At 40.8% G+C, this 17,594-nt stretch overlaps 1 protein-coding gene across 5 annotated transcripts in view; it reads right to left on the bottom strand.

Moving 5' to 3' along the window:
* LOC306906988 (utrophin-like) overlaps positions 1–17,594 on the bottom strand; it is a gene marked incomplete at its 3' end in the record, with an annotated part of 107,437 nt that overhangs the window by 77,833 nt on the left and 12,010 nt on the right. For all 5 annotated transcript variants that reach the window (XM_079478780.1, XM_079478782.1, XM_079478781.1 and 2 more), the window contains exons 19-29: positions 16,747–16,922; positions 16,334–16,469; positions 16,021–16,170; positions 15,503–15,685; positions 15,230–15,331; positions 14,867–14,981; positions 14,568–14,770; positions 14,061–14,178; positions 11,345–11,550; positions 10,487–10,641; positions 9,562–9,751 (exon numbers count right to left, since the gene is read on the bottom strand). In XM_079478780.1, the coding sequence (XP_079334906.1) occupies positions 9,562–9,751; positions 10,487–10,641; positions 11,345–11,550; positions 14,061–14,178; positions 14,568–14,770; positions 14,867–14,981; positions 15,230–15,331; positions 15,503–15,685; positions 16,021–16,170; positions 16,334–16,469; positions 16,747–16,922 (1,734 nt within the window). The remainder of the gene's footprint in view (positions 1–9,561; positions 9,752–10,486; positions 10,642–11,344; positions 11,551–14,060; positions 14,179–14,567; positions 14,771–14,866; positions 14,982–15,229; positions 15,332–15,502; positions 15,686–16,020; positions 16,171–16,333; positions 16,470–16,746; positions 16,923–17,594) is intronic.

The following is a 17,594-nucleotide window of genomic DNA, read 5'->3' as shown; positions in this document are numbered from 1 at the left end:
CATCATAAATAGAGGGAGATATAGATCAATCATGGACAGAGTAAGAAACAGAGTCAGTAGCAATATGAAGTTTGAAACAGCCTCTGCAAAGGCAAAGTTTGAGATGGAAAAATGAGAACAAGATTGATGCAGAGTCAGCAGATCTAAAGTCAGAAGAGTTTGAGCTGGAGTCTGTACAGGCAGCAGGTAGTCAGTGTTAAAGGTTAACAGAGCTAGATTAGACTAAAGCAAAAGCAGCACATCGCTCTTTTCCCGGCCTCGGTGACACTGTCACACAGTTCATTCATTTTAAACAAAGCTTTTAATCTCCCAGATTTATGAGGCTTTGCAGACCAAACTAACAACCTGACAGGTGTGTGAATGATCCAGCAGCTCCAACATCCTCATTTTAACTGAAGAACTCTTGGAAGCTTTGTGTTGGAAGATCGATATGTAATCGATATCTGATCAACAGCCACAAGAAAGCAAGCTGACTGGTCATTCCCATCTTTGATACGATCTGTTTAGCAGTCCTGACATTCATTCCCAGCGGAACGCGCCTGTGCCCGTCAAACAACAGGGGAACTTTCATCTAGATATATATGTGTGCAGTGTCTCACTTCATTGTTCTCTCTTGTATATAAATAATTGATCAGGTCCAGGAAGATATTTATCCGTCTTAAGTGACTTTAGTCCTGGTTCTGTGCCTAGAAGAAAACTGCCTCTGTATTTATCTACAGTCATCACACACGCAGTCCAATAATAAATCTTCTGGTGTTTTTATTTGTTTTATTCTCTGACAGTCCAGCAGCAAAAGCTGAAAGCGCTGGCCGGAGTAGAGATGGATGCCGACTCATTTCACTGACTCACACCGGAAGGCAGGATTTTAGCCACACTCTGGGAATGTTTTGCTCTTAGAAAAAGCATCGGTCCTCAACGATGAAGTCCACACAGAGTTATTTTAAAAGGACGATATGTGAGGGGAAGAGAAATGAGGAAAAAAATAGACTAGACAAAACTAGACAAAGTGAACAGAGAAAAAAAAACGTGAAAAGAAAATCCAGATAAGAACAAACGAAACAAGACAAGAAAAAATGTGAAGAGACCAATGCGGACAAAGCAACAAACGAAGCGAGAAAAAACGTGGATAGAAAAGACGAGACGTGACCATGTAGAGAGCGGCAGAATGATGAAAGAGCCGCTGTCTGCATGGACAGAACGGCGAAACAAACGGGTGAGATGAGGAAAGCCATCATTCCTTTAGGCGTCACGCCTTGACTACCACCCCACAGCGAAGGATTGCACTGAAAGAGACAGATGAATGGAGATGTGGGTCTTTGTTCGCGAGAGTGGGCCGTATCGATCAGTGCGGGAGAGGCCGGGCAGCATGTATGTATATGAAGACGTCTCAGACAGACCTTTATTGATCGCCTGCTGAGAAAATTACACACAGACGAAGAGATTAAACACCAACAACAACAACAACAACAAGTGATTGCTGTCAATATAGTTTACCGGCCAGGAGATGACGTTTCAGACCAGACATCTCAGTCCAAGGACAGACGATATATCAAGCAATGTCAGGAGAGATTTATAGCCAGCGCATACACCTCTTGTTCCTAAAATGTGGCAATTTTTGATGACCTGGCTCATAAATTCAGATTAATCTCGATGTCCGTCTACTCAGGCACACATTTCAATCTACATTCACACACACTCATGTAGCATCTTTGCAATGGACAACAGTGCAAATGTGCATCAAGTGAGAGCCGTGACTCAGAGTGTGTGCGCACTGGAGATGAAAAGACGGGAGTTTTATTGTGAAAGAGGAAAACACTGACTAGTGCGACTGTGTGAAACGATCTTCAACCCTCTAAACCCACGGCAGGGTCACCACGCCGGAGAACAGCAGCGAGCGGCCGGGGGTCAGAACTGCACGTCTGGCTGATGGAACGGTGAGGACATTTTCACTGAATTAAGCAAAACATCGAACGAACTTCCATGATTGCTGAACCAGCTACTGCTTTTGTTTGCTTTCACACACTGAAGACTTAACCAGACTTAGTGGGTTTGTTCACAAAATAGTTCAAATTCATGAACAACTGTAAGAGTTGATCTTCGGGAACTTACTTTCCCAAACCAACTCAATCTTGTGCTGTCACGGACACAAGGGAACGTCCGTGACATCTTTCAGGTAATAGGCACATTTTCTGCAACATTTCAATAAAATGTAAATGCGAGAATACGTTATGTAACGGTCTAACTGTAACCAAGCAACTTCCCCAGAACTTCTGCACTTCAGTCGGTTAAATAATGTTCTGTTGGAGTATTTTAACCTAATGTACTGCATGTATAAAATGTCTACTCAAACCTTGAGTGTTTGAACAAATTAGCATTACTTTGATTTATCCCCTGAAGTTCCATCAAAAAATTATTTTCTTTACCGAAATTTATCCGATAATATCCAGTATTAGGAATGTGGCGGTGATGACATTTTTCCACCGTTTAATCAACATGTCAAAAACACAGGTAGTACCGGTGACACCGGGAGGTGAGGGGTTTGCTGTGGGGTTGTCGAAGATGCGGCCATTTTACTTTGTTTTGAATTAGCGGCAATTTGGGAACGGCAGTTGCTTGAATTATTTGTGGGTCAAAATCTTTTCTCAATAAAAACACAAAACTACAAAAAAGTACGATGACATTTGTTTATATTAAACACAGACCGTACAAAACAATAACCACTGCACAGACTATGCAATAAAATAAGATACGAAATATGAAAATCCTTAACGTCAGATAGGTTGCCTTTTACAAAACGAATAATCACGACACACATCATGCAAATAAATAAGAAACAAAATAAAAAACCTTTACGTTAAATAAGTTACCTATATCAACAAAACCAGACAGCACGGCACACACTGTGCAAAAAACAAATGAATAAGAATGGGAATATGTAACGAAAAGCTATGTTTGCTGCGACACTTGTTTCCGCTTACGCTGAATGCAGCAGCCGAACTAAGTTTAACTGAACTAAGTGATTTATTACTATAAAAATGCTAAATGACGGTTGGGGTCGGTGATGTAAGTGATGTAAGCCGTTGGCGGGTGGACACCGCGTATCACCGGTGCCACAGACTATCGCAACAAGCCATATAGTATGCAATCATATAAAATTTTTTTTTTTACTTTTTTAAACGTGTCAAAAATACAAGCTTTATATTATTGCATTCAAACGCTTTCCTTCAATGACATCACTGTATTACTGTACAGAAAAGTGTGTGTCCTTTTAGTTTCAACACACTCATAAAAAAGGAATTCATGTTTGCCTCTTTATCGCCACCTCTGTGTGAAACATAAAATTGCAGGTTACTTCCGGTTACTTGACGTACTTCTCTTTACGTAGATTGAATGGTTTCAAACTGACATTATCAACAAAATCGTGCCCGACAGCTACAACGTTATAAATCCTTATAAGCTCAACATCGTGTATCAGCGTACAGTAAGCAATCTACTTGTTGAATAACAGATTACTGTTCATTTTCAGCATGTGCAGGCAGAGAAAGGCTGGAATTGTATCGGCAGAGGCACAATCACACCTGCACACACTTGTGGCTCAGTCCAAGCAGGACTAATTCATCACACTCATAAGGCGGCGGTGCGGGGGAACAGGCCCAGGGAGGCTCAGGCCATCTCCAAAAGATGGATTCCTCCCAGAGGAGAGTGCAGAATGACTGATGCCTTCCCAAGGGTGCAGAGCCAGCAGTGCCGCCCAGGAATGCTTAAACGATCACCGCACCGCCTCCATCTGGCTCACGGCCGTTTAATCGAGCGAGGACTAACTTCTTTTCCTCAGGGGAGAGTTGACCCAGGAGAGGTTAAATGCTCCTGGAGTGTGTGCTTCTTATCTGAAGGATTTCACACACAGGATAAATGAGCCAATCAGACGAGTGACGCATCGGGCTGAGACTCGAGGGCGTTATTAAGATTGTCTGTAATCCAGTGCGGGGTCTCTCGACCTGGGGGCTGTGACTCCTTCCCTGGATTTCTGTTAGTCACCTTGATTTCAGCAGTAATTAAACCTCCTGAGGTGTAGACACAGGGATGACTTTGCTAGCGGTGTAAAAATGACACATTCTGTCATTTTTTTACGTAAGAGCATCTTGTCATTTCATACCTGTATGACTTTCTTCCTTCTGCAGAACACAAAAGAAGATTTTTTGAACAATTTCGAACAGAAAACCAATTGCCCTTGCGACAATGTACGTCAAACGAGTTTGAAGTGCAGAGGAAGAACTGAACATGCATTGTGTAAAAAAACATGCGTGAGAGCTTTCAGATACGTTTGGAAGTCAAGCACAAAACGGCTGAATAAGCTTTACTGTATAACATCCCAAAGTCAGCCAATATTCTGTCATGAATTCTTATTTTTAAAACATATTTGCACATAAATCACGATTCTCATATGCAATATATCACAGAGAAATTGGCACGAACCGATTCACAACCGCAAAGTTTAAAGTCGCTTTGATGTGGCATTTACAGTAAAATCCCCGGTTGCTTCTGATACAGATCAGAGCACAGATTTCAGGTATCTTCCGACACAGAGTCGTCTTCACTTACCTCGGCTTGCACGGCTGCTGAAAAACTGACACATGAATCAAGAATCACTTTAAAACCGAATCGAAAGCAAATCCCTCAGAGACTAAAGATTCCCACTGCCACGCCGTTTCATCTTTCGACCAGCTCACTTAAAGGGGTAGTTTGCTATAAAATAAAATGTTCATGATAATTCGCTCACCCACATGTCACACAAGCCGTCATATGTTTCTTTCTTCTGTTGAAAACAAATCGAGGCTTTTGAGGAAAGCTTTCCCGGTTCTTATCCATGTAATGCACTTCAACGGGGGGCTGTTGGTTAAGATCCAAAGTTCAGTTTCATCGCAGCTTCAAAAGGCTCCAGACGACACCAGCCGATGAATAAGGGTGTTGTCTAGCAAAACGATTGCTCACTTTCCAAGAAAACGAAAAAAAAAATCCTTTTTTAAACATAGATATAAGGATAAGAACCCTTTCCTCAAAAGGACGACATGTGGGTGAACGAATTATCATGACATTTCGATTTTATAGTGAACTACTCCTTTAACCTCCGGCTACTTCCCTAGGATTGTATTCATTTCATGCTTTTCATGATATGTTTCATGCTGAGCAGCTTACTCTGATTTGACTCCTAATGTTCTTTCCAGACTAGCGTAACTCAAATAATTCAAGTGTTTTATCACTTTTCGGTCTGTTTAGTGTGCAACGTGACCAACCTACAATAAACGCTTCTTCAGAAATCCTAACTACAACCGTGACCTCCTTAACTTACGACCTCCCCTTTTTGTACATCGACAGCTATTCAATATTCATCACTTTGACCCGTCCCCGATAAACATCAGTTTGACATTTGGCGGTCCGTGTATGTTTTCTACTCAAGCGAGGTCATTTGCACACAGAGTCTTGCAGGTAGACGCATCAGGAAAACGGCAGTAAATTGTCAGGGTGGCAAATGCTCGCGCTCGGTGGAAGAAACCTTGACCAACATTCTAAGAGCACTTCAAACGAAACTACAGAAGTGTGTGAATACGACCCCTTTACAGCACAGATGCGGGAACGGATCTTACCATGACACACAGCCTCTCTCACTTACAAACACACTGCCACGTGCTACCGCTTCTTTAATAAACACACACAAAGATGAGTTTGATATTGTTAGAGAAGCTATTTGTCTCTCAGCGGTTGGTGACTGAGAAATGTGTGTGTGTGGTCGTATATTCTACGAGGATTTCAGCAAAATTCTGAATATGGAAGCAGCTGTTGCTTTGCCTAATCTTTATCACACACGTTCAAAGGATGACTGGTCACAGTTCCTACTGTTGACAGCTAAAAACAGCAACACACATATCCCATATTATTAACACAAGTCTTATCAATTCTGTGAAACATCACAACAACATCTATTAAACGTTATTAAAACGTGTCTTCCTCTTAAATAGTAAACAACATAAAACCCGCCACATATCGCATCAAACTTTACACACCATTTCTTTCAAATCTCACTCATGTGTGGTTTGAACAAGTTTTCTCCACAACATCTGAAAAAACGTTAAACTTGTTTGTTATTGCAAATACACAAACATACACAACAACAGTCCTTCCTTCAAAGCGAAGAACAACATAACGCCATCAAAAGGAGTTTACCAAAAACAACAACAAAAAATGCAAACAAATCCTACAAAGAACGCACATAAACTGTTTGGATAAACCATTAACCTGAACTTCATCCTGATAAACCAAACTACCGTAAAGTCCAACAAACACAGAACGGCGAGAGTGCGGACGGGACTGACCTTGCACAGTTTCTGGTATCGCGGTGATGATATGGCCATTCTCTGGAGCCGGTGTAAGAAGACCACCACTTTCTGCAGAGACGTCCGAACTACAGCCATCATCTTAACTATGCCTGCACACGACTGCCAGCGTCTGAGAGCGCGCATCCTCTCCTCCACACGCTCACACGCGCTCGCATCTCCCCCACCACCAGCCGAGAGAAATGCGACGAGCCCTGACAAACATGTCCCGCACACACACTCGCTCGCGCTCAGATGAGGAGACTGGAGCGCGGCGGTAATGAGCGCTCTCCTCGCCAGCCGTAAACAAGACTCACAGAGAGAGGATAACGCAAAACTGAAGAAACAGACTGACCGAGGGAGGGAGGGGGTAGAGAGAAGGGACCACGTAACGGACGGGAGAAACTCCGGCGGAGCCCCTAAAGCAAGACGACGGGAGAGAGAGAGAGAGAGAGAGAGACAGAGAGAGAAAATTCAGAAAGGGAATGAATGAGGCTGACACACTTACTGAAAATGAGCACGTCTCCTGAGAGACAGACAGAAATGGAGCAGTGAGATGCATTCGAGACACGAGCGGGGACAGATCAGAGCGGTAATGTTCTTGCTTACGATGACACGTATTACAAATATTTACATCAATTACAAATTAAATGAATCCTCTGGTGTTCCTGTACGTCAACTGGAAGATCACTACGCTCGCAGCGCAAAAGTCGCGGGTTCGAATCCCAGTGAACACACTTTGGATAAAAGCGTCTGCCAAATACATTAATGTAAATGTATTTTTTTATTGCACATTATACTAAAGATATAATGTCTTTCATGAAATTGCAAGACCGTTGACATCATTAAACCCCGGCAGGCAACTCTTCACATTCCAATTAAGCCCGACATCAACGTTTTCATGTTAAATAAACTGTTCAGCGCAACAATACATCAGATAAAAGCAAGGTTATTTAAGCTTAGAAAAATGTCAAATTCAAGAATGTTCATTGAAATCAAATCAAATATTGACCAAAACATTTTTGGAAAAACAAACTAAATGGAAAATTGAAATGTTGCCTCTAAACTGAAAATAGCACTAAAATAAACAGATACATTATAAACTGTGACAATTACAAAGAAAGATTTTTCTTGTTTGATGTCTTCATGACACTGAGGCATTGTTACGTCAACGCACTTGAATTGTATTGTGATGGAAGTAATAGGCGAGTGGTTCTCGATGGGAGCGAAATGCAAAAGCATTTCAAGAAGCAAGAGTGACATTATAAAGACATCTATACGTCCCTTTCTTTCACGTCAGTCTTTGACGTCGAACAAAACACAGACATCAGCCGAGATCATAACACGCAAGTCATCTGCATTGACGGTGACATTACAAACACGCTGCCTGTAAATAAATCCGTCTAACTGAACGCGGACTTGAAAAACATGAGCGCAGACAAAATGGCATGTCTGGAATTACTAAAAAGAAAACTAAGAAGATAAACCGAAGACGCAAACAAGCCCAAATCTGTCTGAATAAAGTGATTCGACCACGGTGAAAGAGTGTTTATACTCATAATGTGTCCTTTTTAAGACTACATTTCTTTGGAAAGTGAACATCATTATGCTATAGAGTACAGAGCACTTGAAGTGAGCACTATGACATACACATAAAAACATGCATCAATGGCACTTCATTTGATAACTGGAATGTTACCTTGATAACAACACAACAAAACAACAAAACATTTCAATCCAATGTCGAGTCTTTTTGGATTAAAAATGCATATCTTGTTGTGTTAAAACACAAATATGAAACTGCGTAAAATGGCTTTTTTTAAGGAGCTGTCAGCAGTCGAGGTGATTGGAATTCAATGAACTGAATCACTAGCATCCAGAATCATGTCATTTGGACTTAAGTTTTCATGTTCATCTCAAGTTTTTCTGTTGACATTTAGATCCGCTTGTAGATCTTCACTAGGCAATGAATAAAGATTATTGAACATATGAATGTAACTTCACAAAAAACCAAAGCCTTTTTTATTAATCTGGATATTTTAATAGATAAACTTGGGAAATTAGGGAAATTTACAAAGGGACATTTTTTAATCAAATTTATAATGACGCTGGATAATTGAATGCTTTGAAGCAACTAACAGTGATTGAATTACTACAGAATTCAACAGATGTTTAGGCAAATGAAGAAAGATTAAGCCTATAATACCAATATAATAATGATATTAGTCATAAATATCCATGGACAATAGTTTATGTGAAGCGTGAATGCTGCAGTTTGACATTTTTAATGCACATTACACTAGGTTTACTTTGTTGTTCACAAAGTGGCAAAAGCACGCTCAAAAGATGACATCATAATTCGAGAAGCACATGATTTGACCAGCTGTAGGCACTCGCGACTATTGAATCGGTTTCTTAAATAAGTGCACAGAATGACACGTATTCTACTGTAGCGCATCGAGATGCATTTGAGTTGGGTCCAGGTTTCCAGGATGAGTCTTACAGCGGACAGTCAGAGACACATAGGTATACTCAGCCCAGTCGTGATCAGAGGGGACAGCAGATAAAAAGCTCAAACTGTGACGTATGAATCTCACAGGACAAGCAGAGACGAAGATCTGGGAGGGAAAGGACGAAGGAAAGAAAGATCCGCTCTTTCTCAACTGAACCGATCTACACCTTGATTACATGTATGCTGTGGCTGACAGAGAAACTTATGAGGACTGACTGCCACATAATTGAATCTCGCTCACGCACACTTGCGCCATCGCGTGTCCCAGATTAGCCTTCAGTCGGCTCCAGCTACTTGACACAAAAATAGCTAGTGCCAGCTGAATATGACAAGCTTCTATCTGATTGGCTGGCATTATGGAACTTCTAGGGGCCGGGCACGTATGAAATAATTGAGGGAGTCTGCAAAATATTGGAAGTAAAGAGCAAGTAAACTAGTTATTGGCAAAACTTTCTGCTTTGCTTGTGAGCGTTTCATTTTTAAAAATCTCTATTTATCTTTTCTGAGTCTGCAAAGACTTGATGTTCTTCATGACAAAGCCTGATTGTATTTTCTGTGTAAATCGTTACTAAAAACGTTTTGCAGCTCCTGGTCGGATGATCCTTCGAGGCAAATAAAACCGTACGCAAACAGTCGGAACCCTGGTTCCATGAGATTAGCTCTAAACGAAGCACTTACCGCGAGTTGACCTTTCAGTTCCTTGATGTGGGCGGAGTCCTGGGACAGCCCCTCCCTCTGGGCGGCATCGGACAACACATTAACGGTGGTCTCTGCTTCCTGCAGCCATTTAAGGAAAGACTCCAACTCTCGAAGAGACGCCTGTAGAGTCTTTAAGTCCGAATCTAAAGCTGTTTGGCGGTCCGACGCCCTGATAACCAAAACCAGATTAACACAGCGTTATAAAACCACACTTTCAGCTCAGATTCATTCATCAAATTCAGTTTTTACTGCTGTCTCTGTGGCAGAAAGCGTCTTTAGACAGCCGCAGGCACTAAATGTTATGGTTTTGTGATTGTCAAGGCATGAGGGAAACATTTATCAGACATGCGATGACATGCACAAAGTCACCGAAGAAGACAACTTGTCGTTTCGGCGGGAGGGATCTATGTCAGGGGTTCTCAACCTTTTGCAACTCATGGCCCACCAAGGACTGTTTAAACATTTCCGAGGACCACCTTTCCAAATATGATAGTATGAACTTCATTCTTGCTTATTTTGGTCTAATCATCATGCGCTTTTTTGCGATCGACATCATACGAATTCATCCAAAAAGTTTTTGCAGTGAGATCACTTTTAGTAAAACTTTTTGAATTTCAAACCATAAATGAAAGAAACAGAAAAGTTTAAATTTACTGTCGTAAATAAGCTGTTTGATTAGTTTAATGTTAATTAAGTTGAATTCGTAATTAAAAGTTAATACAGACTTTTTATACAAAGAGCCATCGATAGTTACAGTTATATTAATGTATTATTTTGAATGTAAAATAAAGTGTTACCAAATATTTCAAGGTCACTAATCAAACCAAGACATATTTGTGTCCGAGGTCACGGTTTTGTTCACAGGTTTTTTTGTGCGCATATATGAGCGTGTGTGCACATAAACCTGTTGTTGATGTTTTTCCAGGAATTGTTGAGTTTGTCCATGACCTCTTTGACCTTGCGCGTGTCATCGGAGGCATATTCCTGCAGCAACTGTTTGGACAAGTCATTAAAGGAAGTCACGCTTTCCTGTCCTCGACCGAGCTCCTGCAGAAACACCTGAAGAGCAAGAAACAGATCGATAAATACAGACGCAATCTCAAAGAGCACAACAAAAGGTCAATAATGAGAACGCACGTAGAGTCACTTCAGGTAAAAGTGTCCGGTGTTATGTGTCACAGAAGGCATTTTAAAGTGAGCCTGGATTTAGGGGTGGAAACTGCTGTGAATTTAACAAAAGCAATCAAGACAAATCAATTCTAAAACTGATGATAGAACATATTCCCATGACCAAATCTCCTCGTATTCTGTACAACAGAAATATGTAACCAAACAGTAAGTGAATGAAATTATGACTCTAGCACCCCCTACAGGTCAGTTTCAATAGTGCACGTGTCGTCCACACTGACAGCAGGCATCCTGCACTCATTTTCATCATCCAAAACTGGAAATGTTGTCTCGGCAATAATCAAATAATAATATAGTTACAGCACAAAAATGATTTAAATGGAAATAATTAAAAACTAAATGAAACCTAGAAATAAAATTAAAATAAATTACACCTATATAGCAATTTAAAATGACGAAAGCATGTTTCATTGTGAAAAATTGAACACAATTGTATGCAAAAACAACACAGGATTTTTTCAAGACAAAAATACTATAACATTCTCAAATTATTTACAGCGATCAATGCAAACACAAGTGAGAGAAATTCATGTGCGTAAGTGATCTTGGGTCATTCAGAGGTCATAGGTCTCACCTTGTTGTCGCTGATCTGTTTCGTGAGCGGCTCTCTGCTCAACTGCTGCAAGTTATGCAAACGCATCTCGCTTTGACCAATTAGAGCCTTTGCCTTTCGTCTCAGCTCCTCCCATTGGTCGCTGTGGCCGATAATACGATCGAGCTCCTGAAGCCGCGCCTCCATGCCGTTCTGTGTGCTGTCCCATTGGCTGCGGACCTTCTCCACTGAACACACAGCAGGAAAAATGAATGAATTTCACTTTCCCTCAAAAGAGATGCCGTCCACGCCCTCATTCATTGAAACGGTTCCTCTCCCCGTAAACATGTTGTTCACAGTTTACAAAAATAAAATGGAATTTGAAATTGTCTATTTATCAGAGCGCTGGTACTGACAACAATTGAACTGAATAACATAATTGGAATAATACACGAAATATAAATAATCTAAAGGGACAGTAATTGGGAATAGATTCATGTAATGCAGATACAATTCAGAATAAAGACTAAAGGCCATTGCACATTGAGTGCAAAGACCTTAAGACGGTGGCCAAAGACAACTAGAACAAATAGCATACATACAATCCTGTTTATGTAGCACAGGTGTCATGGCTTTACCCTTGATCTCACTAGGGTCTCTCAAGCAATAATGATAAAAGACGGTAAAACCTATAGAATCATGCAAGAGTAAGAGCAATGTTAACTTAAGCCTATAATTAAATGAAGGCTAAAACTCAGACTACAATAAATTGACCAAGAACAATACCAGTATTTAAGCTAAGATTAAAAATAAAACCAATATTAAGGCAAAGATAAAAACCGAGTTCAGACCAAGAACTAAAGGAAAACTATAAGGGCAAATTTCTACATTTTAGCATATAGAACCGTCCACAAAACATCTATAACAATAACAATACACAAGAACAATATTGTTGGGATCACTTCCAGTGTTTTGTCTTTCCAGATATTGACAGCCAATCAAAATCTATTTGTATATAAAAGACTCTGTTTGGTGTGGATGCTAATTTACTGTAGTTCTTGTTAGTGATGTAAATCGGCCTTAAAGGAACAGTTCACCCACAAATGAAAATTCTGTCATCATTAACTCGCTCTCAAGTTGTTCCAAACCTGTATACGTTTATTTTTGTGATGAACGCAAAAGAAGATATTTTGAAGAAGGTTTGTAACCAAGGGGTTCTTGGGCACTATTGACCAGTGACGGGGATAACGGTGTTAGTTTTTTCAAAACGAGTAATACAACAAATTATTGTTTCCCACGTGACAACACCGTTTCCGAACAGTACACCAAGGTCTTCTAAGTTTCCATATGAAAACGGTCTTCGACCACATTAGCGTCAAGCCATTTTCAAGTGTTTTCCAAATGCTGCCTATCCACCCACATGCTTAGAACGTATACATCCATGTTCTAAAGCCTGTGCGTGCGATTGTTTACTTTCTACCTTTATGTCATGGCAATGTGTAGAAGAGCACATGTGTCCCAATTCGCTTACTTATACTGTGAACCAAAAGTATGTACTGTTTTTTAATGTGAAAGTATATACATTTTAGTGTGTAGCAAAACAATATGCACGTACTGGAACATACTAACAGAAGGCAGAAATGGACATGGTCACCTAGACAACATTGTGGCTAATAACTGTCACATACATCAAAATACAGCTGTTCTTTTCATTACGGTATTTATTCATTCATTATTTTGTGTGTAATGTGGATGTATTCTTACATTTGTTAATTTAGTGACGCATCAGTTGTATCATTTATTAATGCAGTGGAGGGTCACTAAACTCCGCCTACTCGCGATGAGTTGTGGGTAATATCAGCCGTTACAGTGTGCATCATTTTGCACTTCGAATTTATACCGGAAGTAGTGGACAACCTGGGAATCTTTGGAATACTCCTTTCAACACACTACGATTTGGGTCATACTATTCTACATTCGAATACTATCTAGGACGGATAGTATGCGGATTGGTACGCAGCATTTGTCTTTTTAAATGGATTGCGAGTAATTAAATATTTCATCTCCTAAAATGCACTATAAAGTATGCACTTCTCGTTAGTAAACTGTTTACTTTTGTAGGAAACTACGACAAATAAGTACAGTATGTCTAGCAGTTGTGATGTCTTTCGAAGCATCATTTATTTTGACTTATTTGTTAACCAGTTGCGGTCTGTGCAATAAAAAGTAAAAAAACTATTCTATGGTGTTTTATTGTTCCAGTATAGCAATGATAATATTTTCAACATTTAAAATAATAATATATTGATACATATTGACCCGCAGCAACATTAAAATAGTGTAGATAAGTGTACAATGTTTTATACTATTTAGTTTCCATTTGATTAATTTAAGATATTTATTATTGGGGCATCCAAGTTATTCGACATATTTGAACATTTCTTAAAAGGTAACGGAATAGTTACATTCCCTGTAGTTAGTTACTTTTACGATGATTTAACTCAGTTACTAACTCAATTACAATTTGTGAGAAGTAACTAGTAACTGTGACTAATTCCTTTTTTAAAGTGCTATTGACTACAATAGTAGAGAAAAAAACCCACTAGGGTAGTCAATAGTTTCCCACATTCTTTAAAATATCTGCTTTTGTGTTCAACGGAAACAAAAGGAATTTATATAGTAAAATATGACAGAGTTTTTATTTTTGGGTCAACTATCCCAGAATAATGATGATGACGATGATGATGAACATGCTCACATTTCTCAGAAATGGAGGTTCGCACATCAAGGTTGGAGGTTTTGTTCTTGATGTTCTGAGCCAGAGTGATGATGTCCTCCAGCTGAGGATGTCTCTGCTCCAGATCGCCTTTAGTCACCTGCACACAAACGGCAAATATTAAATAAACAGGGGAAATGGGAATTATATTAACATTATTATCCTTCCAAAATCTAAGAGCCCTTTTTCTGGTTGATTAATCCCCAACACCACACACGTCTTTTCCATTCAATGGCTATCAAAGTTTGTCTGTTTCATCATTTAGTCATTAATTATTCCAAACACAGAAACTGAATTGGGGTGAATGTCAACTTGTATTAATCACTCGAGGTAATGGACTTTTGTTTTTGTGACCCTCAGTCCTGCATGTAGCTCAACAGAGCCATTCTGTCAGGCTCACAGGACTTTGTTAATCTAGTACCATTAGCCACTCAATGGCACAAACACATCCGCTTTCATCACTCTGACGGACTCCGCACGCTTTCTGACCTGTAGGCGGCTTATGGTGGTGTGGATCTCGTCTTTGTCTCCCACCGTGACGATGTTGGATTTGAGCATCTGGTGGATGAGGAGAAGCCAGTCTGCCAGCTCTGTAGCTGTCTGGTTGAGATCAGTCGGACCCACCAGCTCCGGGCTGTGATGACGCTCCTCGCTCATCAGGCTGACCATGTGAACTGCAGACGGTACGTTCGCTGTGGCACGGGCACAACAAGGCATGTTTACCACCTCCTTCTAGACAGCACGAGGAAGTGTGTATGTCTCAGAGTGTCTGTTTAACCTGCACACACCTGTGAAATGTTGCTGGGTGACCTGTTGTGTCCACGGCGACAGAGGCTGTGTTGGCGTCTCCTTCAAATTGACGTCCAGAGCTTTCCAATCTGTAGCTAGCTTTTCAATTTGAACCTGCACACACACACAAAACACGTTTCAAGTACGTGTGGTCATGGCTGCGTCCTTCACAGTACCAGTGACCTTAAAGCAAACGTTTAAGAATAAAACAGGTCACCAGCATAGCTCTTCAAAGACTAGAATTCCTCTAAACAGCATCTTGACAGCCGTTCTTTAGATTTGATTAAAAGGGCACGCAAGCATTCAGATAAAAACGTAAAATGGACAACACGGATGCAAACTGGTTGTTGAGCAAATGAAACCTTTTCCTGTGGTGAAAGCAGCTGTTTCCTCTGGAGCTCAATAGAGTAAGACAACAGCTCCTCAAGCTCTCTCTTCTGCTCTCGCATGGACCCTTCCAGAACCTACACACACACACGAAAACATAGCATGGTTCTTGTTCAGAGAATCACATTAAAGATCACGATCTACTTTCATTGTGTAAAACAAAAGCATTCAGACTGATAAATCGCACTGAATCTTCATAAATTATGAAATATTTCTTTAAACCCAACTCTACAAAGTTAAGGACCGACCTGTCTCTCAGTAGGTGTGACGTCGCTTAGGGACTGAATGGTGATGTACACCCAGTCACTCAGCCTGCACATGCGCTCCTGGAAATGACCGTGTGACATCAGTCTGCTCTCGTCCTGGACCTGTGTGTGTCCTTGCAGACGGCCCTCCGCCTCACGCACCTTATCAAGCAATTCACGGCTCACCTATAGACACACACAACGACACACTTGTTTTCATCCTGATATTCTCATGAAGCGGCTGTCAACTCTGACTACAGATGATAAGTTCTTTCCGTGTAAAATGCTTTAGGTGAATTTCTATTTTACTTGATGAAATTGTATGTGCATTGAAATTTCCACCATTAAATTTGTATCACAAGGGCAGCCAGATAAACAAAAAGAAAGACAGACCAAAAGACGAACAGAAAACTGTCTGTTTGTCCATCTTATCTGTCTAAATATCCAGAGGAAAAAGAAAGAGACAGACAGGCAGGGAGACGGAGGATCAGACAGACAGGCAGAGAGACAGACGAGCATACTTGACTCCAGCTGATGTTTATCTGGCGTAGTTTATTGACATGAGCGTCTCGGTCGTGAGCGGTCAGACTGGAGTTAGACAGGATGTGAGAGCCGCTCTTATTCAGCCAGGATAAAGTCTCATTCTGAACATTCATCTCCTCCGTCACAGCCTGAGATACGCGGACAGATCAAGTGTGAGGTGTTTGCAATGAGCACAAACCATTCCTTTTATTTTATAATAGTGTGACTTTATTTATCTTATATCATGGCAAGCATATTCAAAGCAGTTTCCCCAACACTAACATGCGGTGGTCTGTGTCATGCTTGTCAAACCTTGAGCTCCTTGAGGCTCGTGTCAGTGGCAGACACAGGCAACGTCGCCACGGCAACCTCCGTCTGTTCCAGCCACTGAGCCAAACCAGCGGTCCTCTGAATCACCTCCATCACATCTGGATCTCCACACATCAACCTACGCGAGCAAAACAACAGCCGTTAAGAATGCTTTTGTATTTACTATCCCAGCCAACACAGAACGTTCCTGTAACGTTTTCCCTGTTGAGAACCAAATAAGAACGTCGTAAGAGAATCCTGGGAACGTTTTCTCTAGATTTTCGGTTCCCAGAATGTTGTTCGAAGATTTTAACCAATAGAGAATCTTTATCCAACATCCCCTGAAGGTTATTTAAGGCAATGCTCTTTACAGGTTATTTTATAAATTGCAGTGGGTGTGTTGTTGTCATGGTGACCTGCGCTGGCGGTCAGACACTTGTCTCTGGACATTTATCCAGCGATGTCTCAAAGCGTCCAGTTTCTCCTGAAGTAACAAGCTGTCAGGTGACGACAACTGGCCGATGATGTGCTGTCCAGAGCGTCTCAACATCGCCACAACAGACTGATGAGACGCCAAACCCTCCTCCAGATCCTACACACACACACACCGGGGGGTTAATGGACAGTTGACCTGTGAGTGTGTCTAACACACTAAGTTGAAAGACAGCGAGTCCCCACGTCTCTTCATATGCAAATGAGACCAGCAAATGAGTTCGACCTTAATTTGTACTTTAGAACAATTTCTCTCCCTCATTCAGACACTACACACACATACACACAGCGCTAACATCAGAAGACAATTAAACACAAAAGCAAACCTCTGGAAAGCTTTCAGCCTGGCCGAACCCTGGGTCTGATGAACACATTCATCTTTTGAGTTTGAAGTTAAATGCAGGGAAAATTGTCTTATCAAACAAACCGAGATAATTATGATAACAACTGTGTTTCTGCATGAACGCTTGCTTTTCTGATGTTAGAAGTAATGGCTTGTTTTTTGATGTGCACAACAAATGATCACCTGTCTGATGACATCTCTGAACTCCATTAAAAGTGATGTAAGTGATTTGTCGGGGGTGCTTGTGTACATAGTATCTGACAGATACCACTGTAACAGGGGACTGCGGACTGAGTACGGTAGGAAATCTTACAGGCGGATCTATGTCTGTCCATCATTTTTTCAAGCACACAGGGCATTCAACAACGATGTGTAAATAAACAGAAATATAAGAGCGTGGGAGTTACTCAAAAGCTTGGAGAATGGACA

Source organism: Barbatula barbatula (genome assembly GCF_947034865.1).
Source record: "Barbatula barbatula genome assembly, chromosome: 17".
Classification (NCBI taxonomy): Eukaryota; Metazoa; Chordata; class Actinopteri; order Cypriniformes; family Nemacheilidae; genus Barbatula; species Barbatula barbatula.
The sequence above is the reverse complement of the archived record's forward strand: the minus strand, read 5'-3'. Positions and strand labels throughout refer to the sequence as shown.